The sequence below is a fragment of the Quercus lobata genome, chromosome 1 (genome assembly GCF_001633185.2).
Source record: "Quercus lobata isolate SW786 chromosome 1, ValleyOak3.0 Primary Assembly, whole genome shotgun sequence".
Lineage (NCBI taxonomy): Eukaryota > Viridiplantae > Streptophyta > Magnoliopsida > Fagales > Fagaceae > Quercus > Quercus lobata.
The window spans coordinates 53,581,140-53,606,075 of NC_044904.1; the positions used below are offsets into that span (position 1 = coordinate 53,581,140).

Consider the following 24,936-nt stretch of genomic DNA (forward strand, 5'->3'; position numbering starts at 1 on the left):
GTGCAGGATATTTGCATATGTTACAATAAAGGGTCTAGTCGTACAAAACTCTTTTTAGTATATCGTTGTAACTACTCTTCTCATCTCAGTGAATTTTCTTCTAGATTGTTTGTATCCCCGAAGTGGTTTCTCCATTAAAGACATTCTTCTTTGATTTTCCACTTCGTCACCAAATGTTTTTTTTTTTTTTTTTTGGGTTTCTCACAATGTTTCCTCAAAACTTTCAACCAAAGACTAATCACGGTTCGCAAATCCATGGAACATATATGTCACGACCCAAATCCATGGAACATGAATTTTGATGCATGACCAACTTGTTGAACTAATATCACTCAATAAACATGATTAATTTAAACATAATTCAAAACTCCAAATAAACAATGCTATTGATAAATCTCTTACAAAAATCCAAACTCCTCAAATTTAGAATAATCTCCAAAATACAGTGCAATCTAAAGCGGAAAAAAAAAAGAAATAACTAATAATCTTTTAAGACTTCAAGTATTATTGACTTTGCCTAAAACTCCCACGCTCTACCTTGCACCTTATTAAGCAATCCAAAGGTCCTGTTCCCCAACCAACTTTAATCTGAAAATTGTAATTGATGGGGTGAGCCACACATCCAGTAAGTAATTATACACAATATACAACAGAATAGAGTCAAGCAAAGCACGAGTTTGATTTCACAATTTCACTCAAAATATTCGATATAGTTTTCCAAACATATAAAGAACCACTAAACACATGTATATAATCAAATCTTAAAGTTATTCGAAAACACATACAGATAATTGATCAGAGCACAGTGTCACATATACACATCACATATTCTCACATACAATCCTGTGAGCGGATACCAACATCTAACCCCTGTTGGTGAGGGATCAACACATATTCTCACATACAATCCTGTGAGCGGATTTACACACATATCTGATATCTCTGATCAATTCTAAAAACACTTATTTTAAGTCACATATCACAAAGCAAAGTTTATACAAAATAAAATAATTTACTTGATATTAACAATTTCTTTTCAACTACAGAGGCATATCAAAGATCACAATATTGAATAGAATATAAATCAAAGGATGCTCGACTCTCTTAGGAAATGAATAAGAACTAAAGAGTTTATATAAATATCTTTTTTTTTTTTTTTTTAACAATTCTTGAGTAAGTTTGAAAACCCCATTTTGCTAAAAGAAATGTCTTAAATACCATTTGGAAAATATGACTTTGAAATTGCTTAGTTTTAAACAAACTTAAAGGACAAGAACCTTTTTAGAAAACTTACTTTGAAACTCAATTATTTTCTAAAAGTAGTTTAGTTTAGAAATCATCTTTTAAATGAGACTTAGACATTCAAAACTTCATTTAAAATTCAAAGTTTCTCTTTAAACATTATTTAAAAGTCGAAGTTTCTCTTTCAAAATTGTAAAAATGCTTTTGATAGACTTTAGAAAACGTAAGCTTAAAAACATAACTTTCGAAAACCTTTGACATCTAAGAACCTAATGAACAAAATTGTGCATATTATGCATAATTACTTACAGCACTTGAATCACTCCTCAAAAAAAAAAAAAACTTACAGCACTTGAATCACTCTGAAAGTCCAGCTGAAACACCCTCCAAATAGTCTCAAAATACTCTTAGATGGGACCTAGAATCAATCATGGAAATTACTTAATATCCTCCACCAAATATAAATCTTACTAACCTATACAAACTGACTCACAAGTAAAATACTTTGCTGAACTAAATGATAGCACTAATGCCAAGCATCTCTACCCAAAAATGTGTTTCCTTGAATTTATCAAACCCATAGGCAGCAGCTAATACTATAAGATTTAAATATATAACCCCAAAGAAAACTGTGTGCCGAATCTATTATGACTTGCCCAAGGACTTAATTTCATTGACCCTAATGGATTTAATACCACAATATTTTGGGATGAAATTACAATTCGGATAAAAGAAACAAATTTGTCATTAACCTTTTAAAGAATAGTAGACGTGTTGAACCTTAAGTATCATTCTGATTGGAATTAATCAACACCTAGGCTATAGACCATTAAAGCTACAATAAGAAGAATAGGATCCTGACAAAAGTGAGAGATAACAAGTGACATAAGGGTGGGGTCAGGTGCAAAATTTCCAGCAAATTAGAATTAGAGTTACGGCAGCCCAAAAATTCATATGGCCCTACAAAAGTGACGCTAGCCTTATACATGGGTTTAACAGTTTCGGCTTTTGCTCAGGGGTTCGAACAGTGACAATCAAGATTTCAGAATAATTGAAACCACGCAAAACCATAATCTAAGAAATTACCAATTCAAAAATCTACACACCACTAAAGTTTCTAACGGTGAGAAATCATACCTTGAACAATCTGATTGCCCTTTCACTTGTATGTGCTAAAAACTCCAAAGAAAAACCTCTTAGCCTCTTGATAAAACCCTTTCTATGAAAACCCTGACTGTCTCTTCTTCTACCCTATAGTTGTATTAAAGATGTGGGCTTAGTGGGGTAGCGGGCTGCAGTTACTAATAAAAGAAAACCTATGGCCCAACAATTATATTTAAAAGAAAACTTAATAATAACCTCAAATAAAAATATGCGGGGTATTACAATATAACCTTGACTTTTGCATGATATTGTTGTTTGTTTGTTTATTTATGTCTTGAGATGTTTGTATGATATGTTTGAGTTGCCCATGTTGATTGTTAAGAGATTTCCCTAACTGTCATAGTGTGTGCCATCAAAATAACAAATATGTATGCACCCATCTCAACATATGATGGTAGTAACCATGGATCATCGGTTTTCATTAGATTTGGGTACTTAGTGGTGAACTCACTAACTCATAGCCCAAAGTCACTGGATCATTTCTTGTTGACTATAAAGGATAGACTATGTCGTTTAAACCAACGTAATGTTCATTACATTACAAGTTGGGAGGTGTGATGTCCTAGCTATGGGAAACAATGAGACAACAAACCCACCCTACAATGTAATGACTTAGAACCTACCCTTAGGCCAGTCCATGTTAAAATTGCATTGTTGCATGTGTTTGTTTGATTGATTGATATAGATGGGGACCTAGCTTTGATTGACCCAACCAAGCCTTTTCTTAAGGGAGGATTTGGTCAAGATTATAGGGAAGACTCCAAAGAGAACTTAAGACCGACACTCAAGCTAGTAGTTCCAGTTCCAAGCCCATCACTCTCATCACGGTACTAAAACCCATGAGCATAGAAGACACTCCACTGCTACAACATTACAATCTCGTATTCGACCTACAAGACAGTCCAAGCCACAAGACTCCATCACTATGGCGGAAGGGGGAGAACATCCGAACACTGAATAACCAATGAACACTCAAGAGCTACTGAAAACCATGGTAGCTAGTCAAATCCAGCTAAGAGAGGGCATGAACCTTATGTTACAACAATTTCAAAGCCTGAAGAGTGGCCAAGAAGGGAATAAGACCGACCATAATTCCCCAACCATGGAGGGTGAGAAGAAGATGAATGAGAGGATAAACAAGATGGAAGAGATGATCAAGAGAGCTTGCAAGATGGAAGACCTCATGGACTACCAATCACTCTTACTTTTCCTCGATGTGAGATTGCCTCCCAAGTTCAAGATGCCAACCTTTGACAAGTTTGACCGGATTGGCTGCCCAAAGTCCCATTTAAAGATATATATGAAGGCCATGTAGCCCCTAAGAGCAACTGAAGAACTACTTGCTCAAATGTTCCAAAATACCCTGACTGGAGTCGCTCTTAGGTGGTTCCTCAACCTAGATGATGGTAGAGCAAGGAGCTAGAAAGACATTTGTCGTGAGTTTCATAATCAATACAAGTACAACATAGAGGTGGATGTGACAAGGAGAGATTTGGAGACCACGAAGCAAGAGCTAAAAGAATCCTTCTCTACCTTCATTACCAAGTGGAGATCCAAGGTGGCATAGATGATGAGTAGGCCAAGCGAAGAAGAACAATAAACCATGGTTGTAAAAAACTTATTGCCTATGTACCATAAGTACTTGTTTGCTCAGTATTTTCCTAATTTTAAATCTTTGATTACTGCTAGAACCAAAATTGAGGATGCAATAAATAATGGCACTCTTAAATTACATGGCTGCCTTTTATTTCGAAAGATAACATTGTTGCGCCGAATCCACAAGGACCAAATACCAAAGGAAAAAATTGTTCCCCAGCTTATATTGGAAAAGGAAGAGACCCAAGAGCATCAGCAATTGAGTCGGAGCCATACCTTCAGGTTCCACACCTTCCATATCCATTCCCTATTAAAGGAATCAGAAGACCAGCCCTCATTTTCCAAGCACGCCAATTTGTAGGCTTCTTGAGGTCAAAATTCCCACTAGGAGAGGAAGATCAAATAATGCGATCAGCCCTTAAAGCCGCAAAAGAGATAGGAGTGGCTTCTATTTCCTGCATCAGAGAGTTAGGGAGGGAGAAGGAAAAGTTTTACCAATTCCAACCTGCATAATTAACCACACCCCTCAATAAAATTCCATCCTCTTCACGATTGAGGGGCCCAACAATTTGGCTTCTAAGAGAACCCTTATCCATCCATTTATCATGCCAAATCAACAAGTTGCTATCCCTTCCGACAACCCATTTAGTCCCTTTTATAAAAACATTCTCACCCTTTCGGATTGGTAACCAAGTGGAGGAGCACGACTTGCTCCTAGTGCTGAGATTAAGAGCTCTCCTAGGGGAGCGATATTTCTGGAGAAGGACTCTTGCCCAAATGGAAGTGTTTTCACATTTTAAACGCCAATTTAGCTTGGCTAATAAGGCAATATTTTTTTCCTTTGTTGCTTGGATTCTTAAGCCACCTTCTTTCTTTGGCCTTTTAATCTTTTTCCAACTAATTAAATGGATTTTTTTCTTGGAGTCCATTGATCCCCATAGGAAGTTCTGGCTGATTCTATCCACGCTGTTAAGAATCTTTGAAGGAAGGGCCACACACTGCATGGCATAGTTTGGAATAATAGTTGTCACGGCTTGCATAAGCACCATCCGACCCGCAAAGGAGAGAAGATTTGCTTTCCATCCAGCAAGGCAATTTTGCATCTGCTCAATATCTCACATAGATCAGCCCTATTTTCCACAGCCACATTAGGAGAGGAAAACACTCTGAATTTATCATGACTCACCTTTTGCCCCGAGAGACTACAAAATGTGTCAATCATACAACTGACAACTAAAATTTATGCTTTACTGCTTTTTGACTTTTCTTTTGGAATAGGAAGGAAATGTGAATAGATTCAATGTATATAATAAAGGTCTAACTACGATAAATGCATTTATGATTTGTCATAGTTTCGGAATTACACTAAAATCCTGTCATGAATATAGTGGATTTGACACATATACCCTTATGAGACATCTCTCTCATAACATGAGTGGATCCCACAAATGTGGATGTCACATATTGTGGGAGAAAGGTCTCATAGATACTTCCTTTATGCCTGAGGCCTAAGACAATCATAAAGGCAAAACACAATTCCCGTTGTAGTTTCTATATATAGTTTTACTCAATCTTCTTGGATTATTGCTTTTTATTTATTCAAAGGTAACTTCTCTCAAGAAGACACATTATCCAATATCCAAATTATATGGATATTAAAACTACATAAAAATATTATTCAATCCAACCCCCAAGCTTGATTTATTCTTATTTTAGCTTATGGCAAGCTTAAATTCAATTTTACTTCCTTGTTTTCTTCCATTATTACCTGCTTTTAAGCGAACCCAAGAAGAAAAACATACAAAAACACGCACTTGGTGATTTGAAGTGGAAAAAAAAGATATTGACACTGTTGGTGAAAAAAGATAAAAGGGATTTTTTTAAATTTAAGGTACAATTCAGTAGGTTGCATCTTAAATTTTCCCAATTAGATTTGATTATCTAACCTTGAAAGCTGTAACTATGCACAAGAAAGTGTATTGCCAATAAGTCATTTAGATAAAATGTGAAATGTTATGCCTACAGTACCTTCACAATAAATCTTAAGTAATAGGTTGTTATGGGATGTTTCTTCTCAAAAAAAAATTGTTACTAGCTGTTAATGGTAGACGAAAAAGTAATTTCAGTGATGAATTTAAATTAAAACCAATAACAATTTTATACTTAGGATTTGTTGTGAAAATATTATACTCTTGTAAATAAACCATATGATTGAATATTTTAGAGTTTGTTGATGCCCATTTTTTATTTATAAAAAAATGTCAAATAGCAGAAAAGCCCAATAACAAGTGAAAAAGGAATATAATAAGAGATTAGTAAGTAATGGCAGAAACAAAGGACTGAAAAGGCCCAAGGAAAAGAAGAAAAAGAAATAAGGCCCAATGGGCCAACCCGGCAGAAAGTAGCAACAAATAGACTCACGGACCCAAGGTGAGGCAAAAGTGGAGCAAGCCCAGAGCCTCGTTTGGGAGGTGCTCTACTTGGAAGGCATCTTTGTCCAAAATAGGTAATAAATGGCTGGAACCACTTGATGCATGCCATAAAGATAGGTAGAGAGAAACCCAAAGCTTTGCCCGTCGAAATGAGAGAGATGGACCCACGGCATAACCAAACATACAAGGATTTGTCGTGAAATAAGTAGTGGAAGAGAGAGAAAGCACTGGGCATGCCCAGGTGTAGTGGAGACCAAGCGACCGGCAGGCTAGTGGGCAACTCTGAAAGAGTGCTCACAGCAAACAAAAATGGTTGGTGAGCAATAGGGGTAAAATAGAGAAATCGCATAGGCTTAATCCAGTATAAATAGGAACAGTAGCCATAAATGGAAAGGGGATAGCGACTAAGATAGGAAATAGAGAGAGTTGAAAGAGAAATAACAAAGAAAAGAGAAAGAGAGAAGTGAAAGAAAAGAGAGTGAACACTGTAGAAAATGCATGCATCAATAGACCATTTTTTTCCTCCCTCTTACAGCAAATCCACTTTTTTCCTCCCTCTTACAGCAAATCCACTCTTTGAAATGCCGACAAAGCAACTAGTAGCCATCTAGGACCATTCCCCAAAATGCATAACTTTGAAGGCTTAGCCCAATAGCAAGGTTATCCAAGTTGAGGTTCGGGCTCTCTTTGGTTCACTCCTTGCGAAAGAACTTGTTATTTTACATTCGGCTGTATTATTTTGCATTCTACTGTATTGGTTATATTAATTGCTTCCCTGACTAACCTTCTTGCAAGGTTATCCAAGTTGAGGTTCGGGCTCTCTTTGGTTCACTCCTTGCGAAAGAACTTGTTATTTTACATTCGGCTGTATTATTTTGCATTCTACTGTATTGGTTATATTAATTGCTTCCCTGACTAATCTTCTTGCTACAACTAATCTTCCTGCTATAAGATATTTGCCCTTAAATCTATACTAACATTTACAGGCTAATATGCATATATTTGTTAATGCTTGTTGTCTTTATTTTGGATGTTAAGCTTGTGCAAAAACTGGCCCTTTAGCAAGGTCCTACTAGAGTAGTGGGCCAAGCCCAACTCTTAGGAAAAAAAAAATATGGTAAAATTTATTGGGCTAGGCCAATTTTTTGAAACCAAACCCAAAACATAACAATGAAGCCCATTAGATTTCTCTCTCTCTCTCTCTTATTTGGGTCGAAACGTCCACACCGTTATATAAGGAAAAATAAGGGTAAATTGCAAATTACATCCCTGAAGTTTGGAGTTGATTGGATTTTACACTCCAAAGTTTCAGAAACTTGATTTTACACCCTGAAGTTTGATTCTGTTAGCAATTTACCCCCCACGGTTAGTTTTTGCTGTTAAGGGACACATCATTCCGTTAGCAATTTACCCCACACGGTTAGTTTTTGCTGTTAAGTGACACATCATCATGCTAATGTGTTTTATTATTGCCAATTCAACCTTAAAACTACGTCGTTTTAGGCCTAAACTTAAAACAGAAATTTTTAGCCTGAAACGACGTAGTTCATGTCAAACTCTAAAATCAAAAACAAAAACCATGGACCCCACGGTATGTCTACTTGAACACAGACCTCCCTGACCCAAACCCAAGTAGCGGCAGCAACAGCATCTTCTCCAAATCTTGACCACCACTTGAAGCAACTGGCAAAGCTAGAGGCGGTCTATATGATGTGGTGGTTGTGGATATCGATGATGATGATGATAATAAGGTTTGAATTGTTGTTGATAGTGGTGGAAAACTTCTGATGATGATCGATGATGGTGATCATTAACTTCATTTTGGTAGAATTTACGGTGACAGTTACAGGCGACGTATTTCAATGCGTCGAGTGTATCTTCTTCTCCAACAACCAGGAACTCGCCGCAACCGTCTACCATGTGGCCTCCCATACCCACCGTATGGTTCTTCAAGCATTTTCTGTATCTGGTCATCGCAGACGAGGTGGTGGGCATTCTCTGTATCTGGTCATCTTAGACGAAGTGGTGGGCTTGGTGGTGGGACTCACCAGTTTGCGCTTACTACTAGCTGAGTTGGTAACCGCTCTGTATCTAGTTATCGAAGACTGCCTTTAGCTTTGCCAGCTGCTTCAAGCGGTGGTCAAGATTTGGAGAAGATGTTGTTGCCACCGCCGCCTGGGTTTGAGTTAGGGAGGTCTGTGTTCAAGTAAACATAATGACATGTCGTGGGGTTCATGGTTTCTGATTTTGATTTTAGAGTTTGGCCTGAAACTATGTCGTTTTAGGCTAAAGGTTTGTGTTTAAAGTTTAGGCCTAATGTAGTTTAGATTGTCCAACTCTTCACTTGTTTATCATTGAAACGACGTAGTTTTAAGGTTGAATTGGCAAGAATAAAACACATTAGCATGATGATGTGTCACTTAATAGCAAAAACTAACCGTAGGGGGTAAATTGCTAACGGAACCAAACTTCAGGGTGTAAAATCAAGTTTCTGGAACTTTGGGATGTAAAATCCAATTAACTCCAAACTTCAAAAGTGTAATTTGCAATTTACCCAAACAATAATTATAATTAAATAAATCTCTCTCTCAAGTCTCTGTGTGATCGCGGGTGAGAGTGATCATAGCCAAAAAAAAAAAAAATGGATGACGAATTGCTGGAATTGCAAAGACAGTTCGAGAGCACACAGCAAGCGAAATTGAGCATCCTATTATCAGTGCGAAACGTCATCGAATTGGTCCAAAAACTTCACGAGCTCCACATCATCGATTTCGATCTTCTCCACACCATCTCTGGCAAAGAATACATCACTCCTGTGCCTCTCTCTCTCTCTCTGTCTCCCTCTCAATTTTCTCTTATCTTCTATTTGTTTCTCGAGAAAATTACAGAAATAAAAATAAAACAACTCATTTGTTTGTTTTATGATATACATATATACATATGGCTCTATGCAACAGAGGAAAACCTAATAATCAATTAATTTTAGGCTGTGAAACCGGTTCATTTTATAGCTGTAGTCTGATAATGGATACGAACTAATTCGATATTTGATTATTATTTTGTTTCTTACATATTCTCAATTACCAAACAGAGCATTAGGGTTTGAAACTTTGAATTCCTCTTTGATAATGTATGAGGGTTTGTTAATATATATGTGCATGTGATTTCTTTTGTTGAAATCTGATGATAGTATGGTATGGTACAAATAGGAGCAACTGAGGCATGAAATGGTGGTGGAGATCAAGAAATTAGGGCGTGTTTCTCTGATTGATCTTGTGGACACTACGGGTGTTGATTTGTATTACGTTGAGAGTCAAGCTCAACATGTTGTTTCTGATGATCCGGGGCTTATGTTATTTCAAGGAGAGATAATATCACGATCTTATTGGGACTCTATGGCTGAAGAAATCAACGATAGGCTTCAAGAATGTAGTCAAATTGCTTTGGCTGAGATTGCCACACAGTTAAATGTTGGTTCGGAAATGGTCACCTCTGTGTTAGAACCGTGCCTTGGGACTTTGGTAAACTTGTTTTTGCTAAATTTCATGTGATTTTAGAATGTGTAAAGAAAGAAAGAAAAAATTAATTATGTTGGATTGAACATGTATTTGGATTTTAGGTGAAAGGTAGGCTTGAAGGTGGGCAATTGTATACGCCTGCATATGTTGCTCGTGTTAGCGCCATGGTTCGTGGCTCTGCAAGGGGTATTACAGTCCCAGCCAATTTGTCTGCGTTGTGGAGCTCACTGCAACAACAACTGCATGAAATGGATGGAGCCAGTGGTGTGGCCATTGACGGTTCATTTTTCCAATCCCTATTTAATGGGATTGTGAAGGAAGGCGAGGTTTTGGGATCGCTACGTGCAGGAGTTCATTGGACACCTAATGTACGTAAGATGATCTAGACATTTTATTTGGAAAATTTTGTTTGGATTTATCTTTTGGGAATGCTGAGTTTTGATAGCTGTTAAAACTATTTCTGGTAGACTATTTGAGGTTTTCTTATTCAATTTGGGCCTCCAAAATCCTCCCATGTTAACAGATCCACAAGCAGCTGTGCATCAAGTTCCACAACCACTGCAGGAAGTTTTAGGGAGATGCAAAGTCTGATACCATCCCTTAAAGCCCATAGTTCAGCTGCAACAGTAGTGGTGAAGCCAACGGCCCTGGCATAACCTTTAACCCAAAGACCTTTGTCATCACAAATTAGGCCCCCTCCACCTGCGAGGCATGGGTTGCCACGAGAAGAGCAATCAGAATTAAGTTTATGCCAATTTAACGGCAGTTTGATCCAATTGACTTTAATGGAAGTTTTAGCACGACTCTGATTTCCCCAGAAACCTCCAACCTAGAACATGAACTTCATTCTTCATGTTCTTCTCCAAATCAAGACAAACCCAATTGACTAACCCACTCAAAATCAATCTCAGCACAAAAAATTCTAACACAATCAACATTGAAACCTCTAGGAAATCAAACCCATAAATCTAGAAAAATATACAAATCCGCATAAAAATTAAAAAAAAAAAAAAAAAAAAAAAACCAGAATAGTTAATTTCCTCGCTGATCCGGTTACCAACGAGGTTTTCGCTAGGCTCCTCCTCCATCCTATTCACGCTCAACAGAACTTTGTCGACTGTCCATCGGAGCCTTCTAGGAGCCAAAACGATGACGCCATTGCGGGTGAGGACAAAATCTTGTCCTTTGCGAAGATTCTCACGCTGTCTGATGCGAACAACGGTAGCAAATTCTCTGTCCCAAGGTTCTATGCCGATTCAATCTTTCCTCCGCTGAACTACCAGGCCGAGCCGCTGGTGCAGACCTTGTTGGTCAACGACGTTCACGACGTGATCTACTTGTGAGTTTGTGAGCATCGGCGGTTGGTGGAGAAGCAGGTTGAGCTTGTGAGCTTAGTGGGGTAGAGAGTGTAAAGTGAAGAGAGAGAGAGGGAGTTTAAGATTAGTGGTAGAGAGTGTAGAAGTTTTTTTTTTTTTTTTTTAAGTTGATAAGGTTAACCAAAACCAAAAACAATAAGAATTAAAACGATTATGAATTTTTATTTTTTAAGAAATAATTTTAGTTTAAATTAGATTAAAGGTTTTTTTTTTTTAATTTAAATAACTTTTTTTCTTAATTTTCTTAGTTGGCTTTTTTTATTAATTTAAATGCTGACATGGCATTTAAAAAATGTTAAATATAATTTTTTTACTATTATTTTATTAGTCACGTTAGCAAACAGTGCATTCTGCTTGCCGTTTTAGCATTTTCCGTAACTAGGTTGATGGCAGGGACTATTTTAAAAATGATTTTTAAAAAACAAGAATTGACCTAGGAGCTAAATCAATTTAGAGACCAAATCGAGAATAAGCCCAAAATGTAGAGACCAAAACTGCATTTTCGCCATAATAAAAAGGTTGAAAAATAATAATAATTAATAATTAAAACCAGAGCAAAAAGCCAAAGCCTCCGAAGTACCAAGGCCTTAAAGAAGCGCTTTCGTTCCTCTCCCTTAAATAACAACGACCCAGATATTCTTTGACTGAAACCACCACTTATTCCAAGAACAAAGCAAAGCAAATTTCTTCCCCCAGAAATACCGCTATCTCTCTCTCTCTCTCTCTCTCTCTTTCTTTGGCTTATAGTTAGATATATATATATATATATATATATATATATATATATATATATATATAAAGCAAAGAAAGAGCAGACCCAAGGCAATATACCATCAAACTCTCAAATTTATTGTAGCCAAACCTTCGATCAAATCGCCACTAACAAGCCCTACCAAACTCTTCTCTATGAAAGAGTTTTAATTATACTCTCTTTCTCTCTCTTCCTCAAGAGCGCAAAGCACGCCTTGTTCCTAACTCTCTGCCTCTTAAGACAATTAGAACACACACATATAAAGAGTCTTGGAACTAACAAGGAAATTTTTGAAAATCCAGGTATAGACCTAATTATTATTTGGGTAAAAACTCAAAAGTTTTTAGTGTACCCCACACTACCATCAGTATCTTATCTTCTCAAAGCATAGTGGGAAAATGCACCAGCGTGGAGGTGTACTGAGAGGCACTTGGGACTATCCAAATCTAGCTCTGTTGGATTTGGTGGCTCTGATTTGACAAAGTTCTATCTATGCACAAACATGTACTTCAAACTTATCTACCTCTGCAGAGCAATACTCTTAAGCTCATTTAGGTCACCAACAGGGGGAACCCATATCTCAGTAATTACACTCATAAGCTGACAAACCATCTCCATTGAAGCTAAAGCCTAAACCTAAGATTCGCTTGCACCATTTAAGAAGATCCCTGCCATTAAGAATCAATAGCTTCAATTATAATATTCGAAATGAAGTCAACATGCGAATTAGCAACAATAACAGCTTTAGACACCTTAATGAGAATCTGCTGAGAAAACTAACAGCAGAATTTCTGGGGTGGAATCCCGCTAGTTGATGTACAGGAGAAGAGTTAACCCTTTCAAAGGTTCCTATAAGAGAAATCATTCAATACATAGGTAAAAATCATTCTATATGAAGCTATTAATTCACAACATATATAACCCACCTATAAGTTTCTCAGAAATTGGCTCTAAATTTGGATACCAGGCTTTTATTATATTTTGCAAGTCTTCCTTACTTGGAGGCACAATCATCACTTTTCCTCCAAAAAACACCAAGTTTTCCACCTGCTTCCAAAGAAAAACATCTTCTAATTCATATGAAAAACAATTTTTTTTTTTTTGTACATTTATATAATATTAATAATAAACACAATAGGCACTATAAAAAGTAAAATACTATGAAGGGGGGAAAAGATTGATTTACATTGGAAGGCAACAGGCAGGGTTAGGTGAATTTCTTCAAACCCATTCCCACCATGCCAATCAAACAGCCATTAGTATTCCAGTTCCATAACCAAGAGAAGACTACATTGATCCCAGCCCTGCTTATCAATATATATATATATATATATACCCGTGCCCTGCACCCACAATGAACTCTTCATCAACCCTCACCACCCCATTTGTCAAAGCAACAGATTGGGTTTACAGTAATTAACATGGAACTGGGAAAACCAAAATGATAGTATAATCATAGTGTGGTTGGAGAAACAATATCCTCTTTGAAAGACAAAGGTTAAGCCCAAGAATAAGTGTCGTTGATAATTAATTAGGTTTTTTTTGTTTTTGTTTTTTTTTTTTGTTTTTTTTGATAAGTAATAAGATATATTGATAATTATTTTTTATTTGGTTTTTAAAGTCAATGGTATTATAGTAAAGCAGTAATTGTTGGGTGTAGGTCATAGTTTTGGGCATAGGGTTTTATACACAGGTGTGTTATTATACTCAAACAAAGGGAAGTTGATCAATAAAATATTGTGAGAATTGAGAATTGAGCCACATTGGCCTTATTGCTCTTTTCTTCTTCTTTTTTCTCTCTTTACTGCCTCCCAGGTTCAGTCCCATGTCTTGGTGCTTACTCTTCCTTAAAGATAGTTCCTTGTGCGTGCTATTGGGTTTCCATTCCCCTTCTGAGTACTGTTCACAAACTGTGGACATTCAATATTAACTCCTGTAAACTCTATGCAACCTCAAATCAATTATTTGCTCTTCCCTATAAAAAAACCCTAGTCATTCTTGAAACTTAACCCTTCTTTCTAAAGGTTCTAAACCAGAAATTCACAAATCCTCTGAACCCAAAGCCTACCACAAGTACACAAAGACAATTTCCACAATTTGTCCTAAGTCTCAACAAGAAGAAGCCTGTATAAGTTGGATAGAAAGGGGGGGAAGTGAAAAGTAAGAGTGATGTACTGGATCTGCATTTGCAAAAAATTGAGTCGGGAAAGAAGAAAAATATTGCAATGAACTGACGAGTATCATGAAATATGGTCCATTGAAGAAATCTTTGCATAAAGAATTTGAGAGCAGTTTTTTTTTTTTGATAAGTAATAAAGATATATATTGAAGAAACTACCTTATGCAGAAAAACATAAGGCAAATAGAAAAGTACAATTGGACAGAAGAGAAAAAAGAAAAAAGAGAGAAAGGAGAGGAGACTAATTATACAGGAGAGAATTAAGGAACAAAGGGAGGGAATCACTAGAGGTGAGTCCCCAGGCCCTAGACCAGTCAAACAGAGAGCCACTGAAAAAGGCCAATAACTGGTCATCCGAACTTTCCATGTCCTCAAAAGTCCTCCTGTTTCGCTCCCTTCAAAGACACCACATCAAGCATAATGGAGCTAAGTTCCAAATGCTAGACACATGCTTTCCAGGCCAGTTCCACCAACCAAAAAGAGTATCCGCAACCGATCTTGGCAAGACCCAAAAGATCCCAAAAGATCTAAACACCAAACTCCACAATCGATAAGCTTTATCACAATGAAGTAACAAATGATCCACCGTCTCCCCATTACAACGGCACATGATACACCAGTCAACAAAAACCATCCTTCTAGCCCTCAAATTGTCACCTGTAAGGATCCTATCCCATACAGCAGTCCACACAAAGAAGGAAACACGCCGAGGAGCCTTAACCTTCCAAACACCTTTCCAGGGAAAGATAATGGGCAAGGGGTTTCTCAACTTATTGTAAAACGAGCGGATATTAAAAGCCCCATTCTTTGTCAACTTCCATCGCATACAATCACCATTCACAGTGGGGGGAAGATTTGCACCCAAAGTGCGGAGAAATTCATCCACAACACCCATTTCCCAATCATTGGGTCTCCGAATAAATAGGACATTCCAACTTCTCCGATCCTCTATCCCCAACCGCTCAAGAGAAGAGGCCACCGATGCCTCTTTATTAGAAACAATCCCATACACAGTCGAAAAGGTCAAGTGAAGTGGAGAGTCCCCACACCATTGATCTGTCCAGAGTTTAACTCTATCTCCCGCCCCTACCACAAAGCGAATATTTTTTCTAAAATCCTCCCACCCCATGCGGATACTTCTCCACAAGCCACACCCATGAGCCCCTCTACCTAGCTTGAAGTCCATCCCCCCCAATCTTCCCCAAACTTGAGAGCTACAACTCTTCTCCAAAGCCTTGTCTCCTCAAGCCCAAACCGCCATAACCACTTCCCTAGTAAGGCTTTGTTGAAAGTTGTTAATTTCCTTACTCCTAACCCACCATTTTCTAAAGGTGCACATACCTTACTCCATCCCACCAGATGAGTCTTGGATTCCCCCCATAAGAAATCCCTTTGCAATCTCTCAATTTTATTGGCCACATGAGTAGGGATGGTAAAAAGAGATAAAAAATAAGTGGGCAGACTAGCTAATGTGCTTTTAAGCAACGTTAGTCTTCCACCTTTAGACAAATACAACTTCTTCCAACCGGCCAACTTGCGTTCAATTCTCTCCAAGATAGGATTCCAAACAGTAGGAGACTTATGGAACGCCCCTAATGGCATACCAAGATAGGTCATAGGCAAAGACTCAATCCGGCATCCCAAAATCTCTGCCAAGAAATGAATATTAGGAACCTCCCCAATGGGAACCATCTCACTCTTCAATGCATTTACCTTTAAACCTGTCACTGCCTCGAAACAGAGAAGAAGCATCCGAACATGTAGAATCTGCTCCTCATTTGCATCACAAAACAAAATTGTATCATCCGCAAACAAAAGATGAGAGACACATACCCCTTCACCCCGTCTACCATCAGCCCTAAAGCCTCTAAGTAAATCAGCCCCTTCAGCTCTTTTCATCATCTTACTGAAGACCTCCATCATAACCAGAAACAACATGGGAGATAGCGGGTCCCCTTGTCTCAATCCCCTCGAACTCCCAAAAAAATCAGCTGGAGACCCATTAAACAAGACTGAGAATTGGACAGTAGATATGCATGTGCGGATCCACCTACACCACCTCATCCCAAATCCCATTCTCCTCAACAGAGCAAGTAAAGCCTCCCAGTTCACATGGTCATAGGCCTTCTCAATATCTAATTTACAAATAACCCCCGGAATTTTACTCTTCATCCTACTATCAACACACTCGTTAGCAATGAGGACTGAGTCAAGAATTTGTCTACCGCCTACAAAACTGTTCTGAGATTCAGATATCAGTTGATCCAAAACTTCTTTCAGGCGGTTTGCCAACACCTTGGCCAAAATCTTATAAACACTCCCCACTAAACTTATAGGTCTAAAATCTCGAATATTGGATGCATCATTCTTCTTAGGGACTAAGGCTAAGAAAGTAGCATTAAGAGATTTTTCAAACTTACTGTGTAAATAAAACTCTTCAAACATAGCTAAGACATCTCTTTCCACCACTCCCCAACAATGGTGAAAGAAAGCCAAAGAGAAACCATCAGGACCTGGAGCTTTATCTCCTTCCAACTCCTTGACAGCTCGAAAAACCTCCTCCTGTTCAAATCTCCGTTCAAACCAGCCCCTTTCCAACCCCTCTATCTGATCAAACTCCAAACCTTCCACAAAAGGCCTCCACTCCTCTGATTCCTTGTATAAGTTTTTGTAAAACTGTACTGCTTGGTCTGCCATCTCAGATTCTTCCTCATAGATAACCTCATTCACCTCCAACATGCTAATATGATTATACCTTCTCCGAGAATTGGCCACCTTGTGGAAGAATTTGGTATTGTTATCTCCTTCCTTAATGCAAAGCATCCTCGATTTCTGTCTCCATGAGACTTCTTCCAATGAGAGAAGGTTCTGAATTTGAGATCTCAACACAACCCTCTCATCTAACTCCACTTCAGAAAGGCCATGGTCCCCTTCCTTAACATCCAATAAATTCAAAGCCTCCAACAATTCTTTTTTCTGGCGCTCTACATTTCCAAACTCACTCCGATTCCACTGAATAATATCTGCCTTCAATGCCTTCAGCTTCTTGGCAAGAACAAAACTAGGAGTACCTGAGAAGGAATATCGATTCCACCAAGAGTGAACCCTATCTTTGAACCCTTCCGTCTTTAGCCACATGTTCTCGAATCTAAAAGGACTTTTCCCCCTTGATATCCCTCCTGCCTCCACCAAAATGGGGAAGTGGTCTGAAATAGGACGAGGTAAAACCCGTTGGATCACTTCCGGAAAGTGATCCTCCCAATCATGAGACACTAGAACCCTATCAATCCTAGACATCGAGGGCTGATCCGACCCACTCGACCAAGTATAACTCCCTCCTTCCAATGGCAGATCTAACAAGCTAAGCTCCTCAATGAACTTAGAAAAATTCTCCATAGCTGAGGTAAGTCGAGATCCCCCCAACCGTTCACTTGGGAAACGAATAATGTTGAAGTCCCCTATGTAACACCATGGAATTTCCCAAAGTTGCTGAATTCCCACTAGCTCATCCCACATTTGCCCCCTCAAGTTATTATCATTTGGACCATAAACCCCAGAACAAGCCCAAATAAAACCATCCCCCAGACCCTGCCAACGAACTGAAATGGAAAATTGACCCACCAGAACCTCCAATTTTTCTAAAGCCCTCCTATCCCACATCATCAAAATCCCACCAGCTGTTTGATCCGCATCCAAAGCTACCCAGTCTATGTAAGGACAACTCCACAAGCTGCAAATCAGCTGTCTATCCATGCCCGCAAGCTTAGTTTCTTAAAGGCAAACAACATCACAATTCCATTCCCGTAACAAATTTCTAACTACCAAACGTTTCCGCGCATCATTCAAACCTCGAACATTCCATGACACCATTTTTAACTTCATTGACACTGCTTACTCCCTACCACATCCTTAGTACCACAGTCAAAGAAAAGAAGACTATCTCCTTTCATAATTAACCGAAGAAAACAAATTCCTCAGCTCCCTCTTCCCTTTAACCTTGGAAACAGCTTTACGGTGAGCAGCATTCCTGTGCACCAGATTAGCTGCCTCAGTCTCCTTCTCAAGTCTTTGTAGTAGCATGATGCACCTCTTCTCATGTCTACCCAAAGAAAGCCCCATCATTTTACTGAAACCGGGGAGTCTACGTTTCACCCAATTGGAAACATTCAAGGTGTTCTCCAACCTCATCACCTCTGTGTTACTATTGAATTCAGCCGACACAACCAATCCCATTGGGTTAAAAGTCTTCAATGGTGAAGAGCAGTCCACAACTTCCAGGCCCTCATCAACCTCAGTCAATGCTAGCACCGGCTGGTTAGACTGATAGGGTGAGTCTATTCCCTGAGGATCATAGTCACCTTCCACCCAACCACCTTCTACATCATCCGGAGCAACCACTTCCTCTATCCCAGCTCTCAATGGATTCAAAATGAAATTAGATAACATAAGACCTTCTAAAGCCCTGTCAACCTCAGTTTCTGCCTTCCCCGGTGTGATCTGTGGCTCCTCAGCGCTAAACCCAACTGAAAAAAGACACTCTGCCTCCGCCGGTGTCTCCGTAATACTACCCATAAGCTCAGTTGGATGAGCAGACAGCATATCTGTCTTTGTGGTGTGGAGAAAAGCTAGATCGGTCCGATCTAGAGTCGCCGATGGGTCCCCGGCGTGAAGCCCATCGCTAAAAGAACCACGGTTCTCCTCTGTTCCCTTCACCGGATTAATGGTCACCGCAGATCGACCCGCTAGGTTCGTCGCCAGCTCCGAGACAGGTTGTCTCGCTGCGCCGGCCATCACCGGTGGCGCCGGTGACTCCTCAGCAAGAGAAGCATCAGCGCCGGTGACGATCTGAACACCCAAGGCTTCTTGAGGATCGTTGGGCTTCCCTGGAGCATGGGCTACCTGATTTAAGAGTCTCGGGTCACCCACAGATGGGCCAACCCACTCTTTCTTCCTAGATGGGCCGGTGGGCTCTGGAAATGGAAGGCCCACTTGAGTATCAGCTTGGACTAAGCCTCAGAAGCCTATCTTTCTCTTCTATGTTTTTTTTTTTTTTTTTGTTTTTTTGGGGTGGTGGGGGGGGGGGGGGGGGGGTGGGGGGAAGCATGGGTAACTTGCCCAAGCATACATGATAATTGTGACTTTTGTACCCTAATTATTTCCCTATTTATTGTGACTTGCACTACTTAGGTTACTTGTGAGAAAAATATCATGCAATTATGAAGATTAAATTGACAAGCAAAATAAAAAATTATAGTATATAATATACTCACATAAACAGCTCATAGTAGACAACAATTACAATTACCATTAAAAGAGTTGAGTGGCATACATACTACTTTGGCAACACTAAGTTTGATTCAAACACAGTTATGTAGCATTGGGGGTTACCATCTCAGATTAAGGACACCCCTACAGGACCCTTTTCAAGCAATAAAAAGACAAGCAGTTACCTCCCCATGCCCATTTGAAAATGATTTTGCACCTTCCAGCAAAGGTAGTATGATGGATTGCACATCAGATGGTGCTTTGTCAAAATCCTCAAATACAACCCAAAATCCATTCTGAACAGACTGTAGAGAAGAAATTTTGAGGTTACCGTACATAAAAATCTCCAATTTTAAGGTATTACACAAATAGGTAACTCTATATAGTTATGTATGTTTAAATGAATTCTTTGTAAAGAAAACAAACCTGGGTAAGTCACCCGGGCTGCCATCTAAATTCACCGGGTTGCTCTGTACAAACATAACTTCCCATTAAGGTTTTACCATCAATTTGATCATCCATGTGGATAGACAGAACTGTGGAACAGAGAGCAACAGAGAGGTTTTAGAGGTTTTTCCTTTTTTGAATAAGTAATAAAATATATATTGAAAAGGCCACAAGAAAGCCATAACTAAGTACAAAGAAGTACACAAAGGCAAACAGCCAACAAATTTCAAAAGTAAAGAAGGAAGAATTATACTTGTTTGTGTGTGCAAGCACTTGTTTTTGTATCTAATATTTGAAATAGATAAGCTAATTAATAATTAGGTAATGTAGAATGAAATTTCTTAAAATCATAAAAGATTATGGATGTAAATCTTCCTGAAGACTTATATTATCCATTAAAATTGGCGAAATTTAAACTTTGCCCCCTAAACAATCAAAATGCATGATCAACCCCCCAAATCAAAAACTTTCTAACACTTAAACCCCTGCCATTTCTTTTGTTGTTAAGCTAAAGGAATTTAGCATTAAAATACCAATTTATCACTCTCCCACCTGTTTTTGAGAGAGGTAAATTGGTATTATGATACTTAATTCCGCCGTACTTGATACCAAAATAAACGGCAATGGGGACATTGAAAAGAGTTATAAGTTTCTGGGATCAATCATGCATGTCTATAGTTCAAGGGCAAAGTGTAAAATGGGGCATAGTTCAGGGTGGAAAAGTGTAATTTCGCCTAAAATATAAGATCAACATACAACAGGTAAATAATTTTCATGCATTTTTAATCATTTCTTTGTCAAATTATGTTTTATACAATATCAAAACAAAATTACCAACTAAAAATACAATATGAAAACAAAATCACATGCATACTATTTCTTGTCAGCAATCGTTCCGCCATTGCCAAATACACATAACATCCACACTACATGTGACCTGTTATTGTGACTCACAATTCAATATTGAAATCTCCCCTCAACAGTTTTTATTGAGAAGTTAATATTGATTCCCTACTGGGGTTTTTTTTTTTTTTTTTTTTTGATAGGTATTCCCTACTGCTTTTCTAAAACATTGAAACAAACAATGTTGACATATTTACAGGATATAAAAGTTGATATACACCACTATATAAGAATCTAAATTTATAAGAAACAACATAAAGAATGCTAAATGATAAGAAATTACTTAGCCAGGAATAGCCAACATAAACATACTAAATGACTTCCTACAGAAAAAAGTTTAGAGAAGTTAAGCCTCATTATTCTGGCACACACATTAAATTCTGATTGCTTCAAATTCAAGTACTGGGCTTTAGGAACCATATTTGCTAGAGCATCAAACCCAATGAGGGACTCTTCTCTTTATTTTTTTCAAGTTTTTGGGGAGTGTCTATTATACAGACACACTTGCATACATAGTACACACCCCAAAAACAAGGGAAATCGTGACTTCAAGTCACGATTTCTAAGTTTGAAATCATCACTTGAAGTCAGGATTTCCCTTGTTTTTGGGGAGTGTGTACTATGTGTGCATTAAGTGACGTGCAATAGACAGTTCCCTTTTTATAAAAGTAAGAGTTTTATTTAAAGAAAATGAAAAGTATGTACCCAAGCATACAATGTGTATACCTGGGTAGCAAACAACAACCAGGTAAAAACTACAGCAATCAAGAAATTCCACCATATTAGGAAATTAAAAAAGGCCAGTTGATGAAGCTATCCAGTCATACAACAATGGTAATAGAATCATTTTCAGTTGTGGAGGAGTTAGGTCATAATAATTTGGAGCCTTTTTTTATTGTCCCCTCTCCTATAGGGAAAAACAAATCCAACAAAACTAAACAGGCTGAACTAAACTGAACAGACCTGAAGACCTGAGGTAAAACAGTACCAAAGATGCTCACAACTAACCCACTGAACCAGACATAAACAAATGGGCCAAGAACTACGAGTCTAAGGAAAACCAAACTTTAATTACATAGTAGAGCATCCAACCCAAAAGCACAAGCTAATAGGTGAAGAAGCCGAACTAGAACATACCCCTGTAACCAAGCTCACACAGCCAATGTGAGACACTTTCTTTCACAATATTTAGATCTATTTCCATACAATGATATAAGCAGCATAAAATGAAAATTCACTTCCAAAAATAAATATATCTAATGAAATAAATCCAAAAGGTAAAACAGAAGTCCAAATGAACCGACTGCAAGTACAATGGGGAAGAAAAGAAAGGACATACCTTGGTTCCTACTATCCTGGGCCAACTTGTGAATAAGAGCAGATTTCCCAGCGCCAGCAGGACCATATAGAAGAACAGGCCACTTTTGACTTACTGCCAACATAACCATCTCAAAAATTTTCTTCACAGCAGATGTCAAAAAGAACATATTTCCAACTGATATATCCTCCCTGAATACATAAAATAAATGATCAAATGCGAACATGAAAAACCAACAGAACTATAAAGTAGGTTACGCACTATCAAAAATATTTTAGGTTGGGGCGAGCAAACACAAACACACCCAAATTTATACTAAAGAAAAATTAGAAATACTAATGCACATGTTGCAAACAGATTCCAAAACCTTTATTTAACAAGAAAAATAAGAGATCATTTCTAAATCCTACCCTGTAGCAAGCCTTTTACTCCGAGTTGGTGGTTCAATCTCATCAACCTGTGAAGAGGAAATGGCCAGAGAACAAAGGCCAGAAGAGTAAAGACAGTTCTCTTGGTTGAAATCAATGCTTCTACTAGGAGAACTGAACTCATTTTGTTCAGATGAATTAATATACAAACCAGCCTTCTCCAGTGATGTATCTTGACAGAACTCCTTCCAGCTGAAAATGGTAAAAGCAAAATGAATATAAATAGATAGATATATATATATATATATATATATATAGAAGCTGTTTAAATTTTAATTTGAGAATTAACAATTTGCTCAAAGAGTTAGACATAACCAACCGCAAAAAACATGAGAATGCTTCTGTGGCCCCAGTACTAAAGTGTGGAGTTGGTATGTGGCTTATTTTCAGAATGACTCATAGTATCTGTATCCCACACCATTTAATGTCTGCAATTACAGTAATATCTGCAGCACTGCTGCTCAGGTCAGGATTGGAGGTCTGCTTTACAAGATCCAAGAAACAGGACCAGTTCCAGTTCCTAAGTTTAGAAAAGATTTCTGAATCCATGAGGAGGAGGCAGTAAGATGTCCGAGCAGCACATAATCTACGAGTTCCAAACTGACAAAAAAAAAAATAATTCAAATAAAGAAACAAAAACAAAAAATTGCCCGTGAAATAAATTTTTTTTTTCTTGAGAGAGAGAGAGAAAGAGAGACAAAAATTAATGGCATGTGCTGCTCAAAACAATACCAACATTGATTCCTCTGAGAAAGTTCAATTAACATACCTTACCACACAGCCAAGGATTTTTTTCCTTCCTTTGAAATGCGCTCAAAAGGAGGGGGAGTAAATTCGAAATATTTTAATATAGACCTGCACCAAGTAACCAGAACATATTTAGTGTAAAAGCATAAAAATAGAATTCCTCAAACTAAAATCAAATATCCAATGAGCAACCTTGTAGCATATCCCAAAACATTCAAATATCAAACAGTTCAGAAATTGTGTAGCAAAATGCATACATAACGCAACCAGATATAAATATCCACTGCCTGACCTATATCATTTTTTCACTTCTCTAAACTCTAGGATCCATCTAGAGGGTTGGCCTTTGCCATACAAAGGAGTGTGAAATTTTTAATTAGGTGCAATGGTTAAAGAATTACACAAAAAGCACGTCAGCTTACCCCAATAAAAAAGGAGCCAAGTCAAGGGCGCAACAGAAGGCCAAGCAAGCAAGCTCGTGAAGATCAAGACCCCTCCCAGCTTGATTGTAGTGCTCAATTACCGAAACAACTTCATTCAAATCTTCCTCTTCTTCGACCTCCACTGACATGTCATTCGCATTGGACTTGCCCAGATGCCAAAGCAAGCCCACAGCTTTGTCAACTATCTTTCTGGCTATCGGGCGAAAACATCCCATCAAAGGAATGGTATAATTTGGGTGCAGAAACACCTCCCCCAGCACCTTTACCACCTCCTCTTCTGTCACAATGTCTCTCTGCACAAGCCCAAATGGGGAAAAAAAATGTAATACTAAAACAAACAAACAAAAATCATTCAAATTAAAATTTTCAATTAGTTCAACTAGCTCTCTCTTTGAGTTATTCCTAAGTAACCAAAATCCCATATAGATGTCCAAAATTCATCTTATTCCAGCCAAAACCAAAAAAAAAACACAAAATTTTGAACCTTACATGTCTCCAAACTTCAATTTAGCTAAACCCCACAATTTCTCCAACCCAAAAAAGAAAAGCAGCAAAAGTTTGCAATTTTCTCAGCAACCAAACAAAGACAGAGAGAGTTACCTCATTAGCAAGCGAATCAAACTGCGGGAAAGACCGAAGCTCTGGGCAACGATCAAGGAACCTTTGGAGTGAAAATTGAAGACTGAAACTACCGTCCATGGCCATTGTATTTTGATCACAGTGCCTTGGTGTATGTATATATATAAAATATATATATATATATATTGAGAAAATAGATATGTATTTGTTTGTATAAACTACAAAATTTCACAGACCAGAAGCAGAAGCGATTTGAATCAAGCTCTGGTCTTTCTGGTTCCAACTTTCAATTTCGAAAGTGAAAAGTTAGGGGTTTCTTCTAGGGTTTTAGAGAGCGAATCTTTAGGGTATGAGTGATTTTCATTTTGTGTGTTATATATAGGGGGCTTGGCTGGCTTACTTGACGACGTGGCTGTGAACTCGAGGATTGGGTTTGCGTTTTCAACGAGAGAGCGCTTTTAATAAGATAACATGAAGTCGAGATTTCAACAAGCGACTTTTTGACATTCACGATACCTAAATTAACCTCATGCTTTTTCTTTATTCCC

The 24,936-nt window shown here is 38.1% G+C and overlaps 1 protein-coding gene and 2 long non-coding RNA genes across 3 annotated transcripts; 1 reads left to right on the plus strand and 2 right to left on the minus strand.

Annotated features, from left to right (window-relative positions):
- Positions 1-9,034: 9,034 nt before the first annotated feature.
- Positions 9,035-11,295, plus strand: LOC115955653 (E3 UFM1-protein ligase 1 homolog). The gene is made up of 4 exons (XM_031073877.1): positions 9,035-9,249; positions 9,644-9,955; positions 10,054-10,320; positions 11,059-11,295. The coding sequence occupies exons 1-4, from the start codon at positions 9,076-9,078 to the stop codon at positions 11,293-11,295; spliced, it is 990 nt and encodes a 329-aa protein (XP_030929737.1). The 5' UTR covers positions 9,035-9,075.
- A 1,136-nt stretch (positions 11,296-12,431) lies between these two features.
- LOC115992456 lies at positions 12,432-13,366 on the minus strand. The gene is made up of 4 exons (XR_004092522.1): positions 13,266-13,366; positions 13,006-13,126; positions 12,832-12,928; positions 12,432-12,747 (listed from the first exon to the last, which is right to left on the minus strand). It is a non-coding gene; the product is annotated as an uncharacterized LOC115992456 (long non-coding RNA).
- Positions 13,367-19,697: 6,331 nt separating this feature from the next.
- LOC115992422 lies at positions 19,698-24,727 on the minus strand. The gene is made up of 8 exons (XR_004092508.1): positions 24,410-24,727; positions 23,789-24,102; positions 23,389-23,474; positions 22,939-23,219; positions 22,602-22,811; positions 22,213-22,382; positions 19,950-20,059; positions 19,698-19,828 (listed from the first exon to the last, which is right to left on the minus strand). It is a non-coding gene; the product is annotated as an uncharacterized LOC115992422 (long non-coding RNA).
- Positions 24,728-24,936: the final 209 nt, after the last annotated feature.

What these genes read in the sequence shown, in the direction of transcription:
- LOC115955653 (XM_031073877.1), top strand. Translation starts at nt 9,076, where the DNA reads ATGGATGACGAATTGCTGGAATTGCAAAGACAGTTCGAGAGCACACAG. An exon ending in GCAAAGAATACATCACTCCT is followed by an intron (nt 9,250 to 9,643) that starts GTGCCTCTCTCT and finishes TGGTACAAATAG; the next exon opens with GAGCAACTGAGGCATGAAAT. An exon ending in AACCGTGCCTTGGGACTTTG is followed by an intron (nt 9,956 to 10,053) that starts GTAAACTTGTTT and finishes TTTGGATTTTAG; the next exon opens with GTGAAAGGTAGGCTTGAAGG.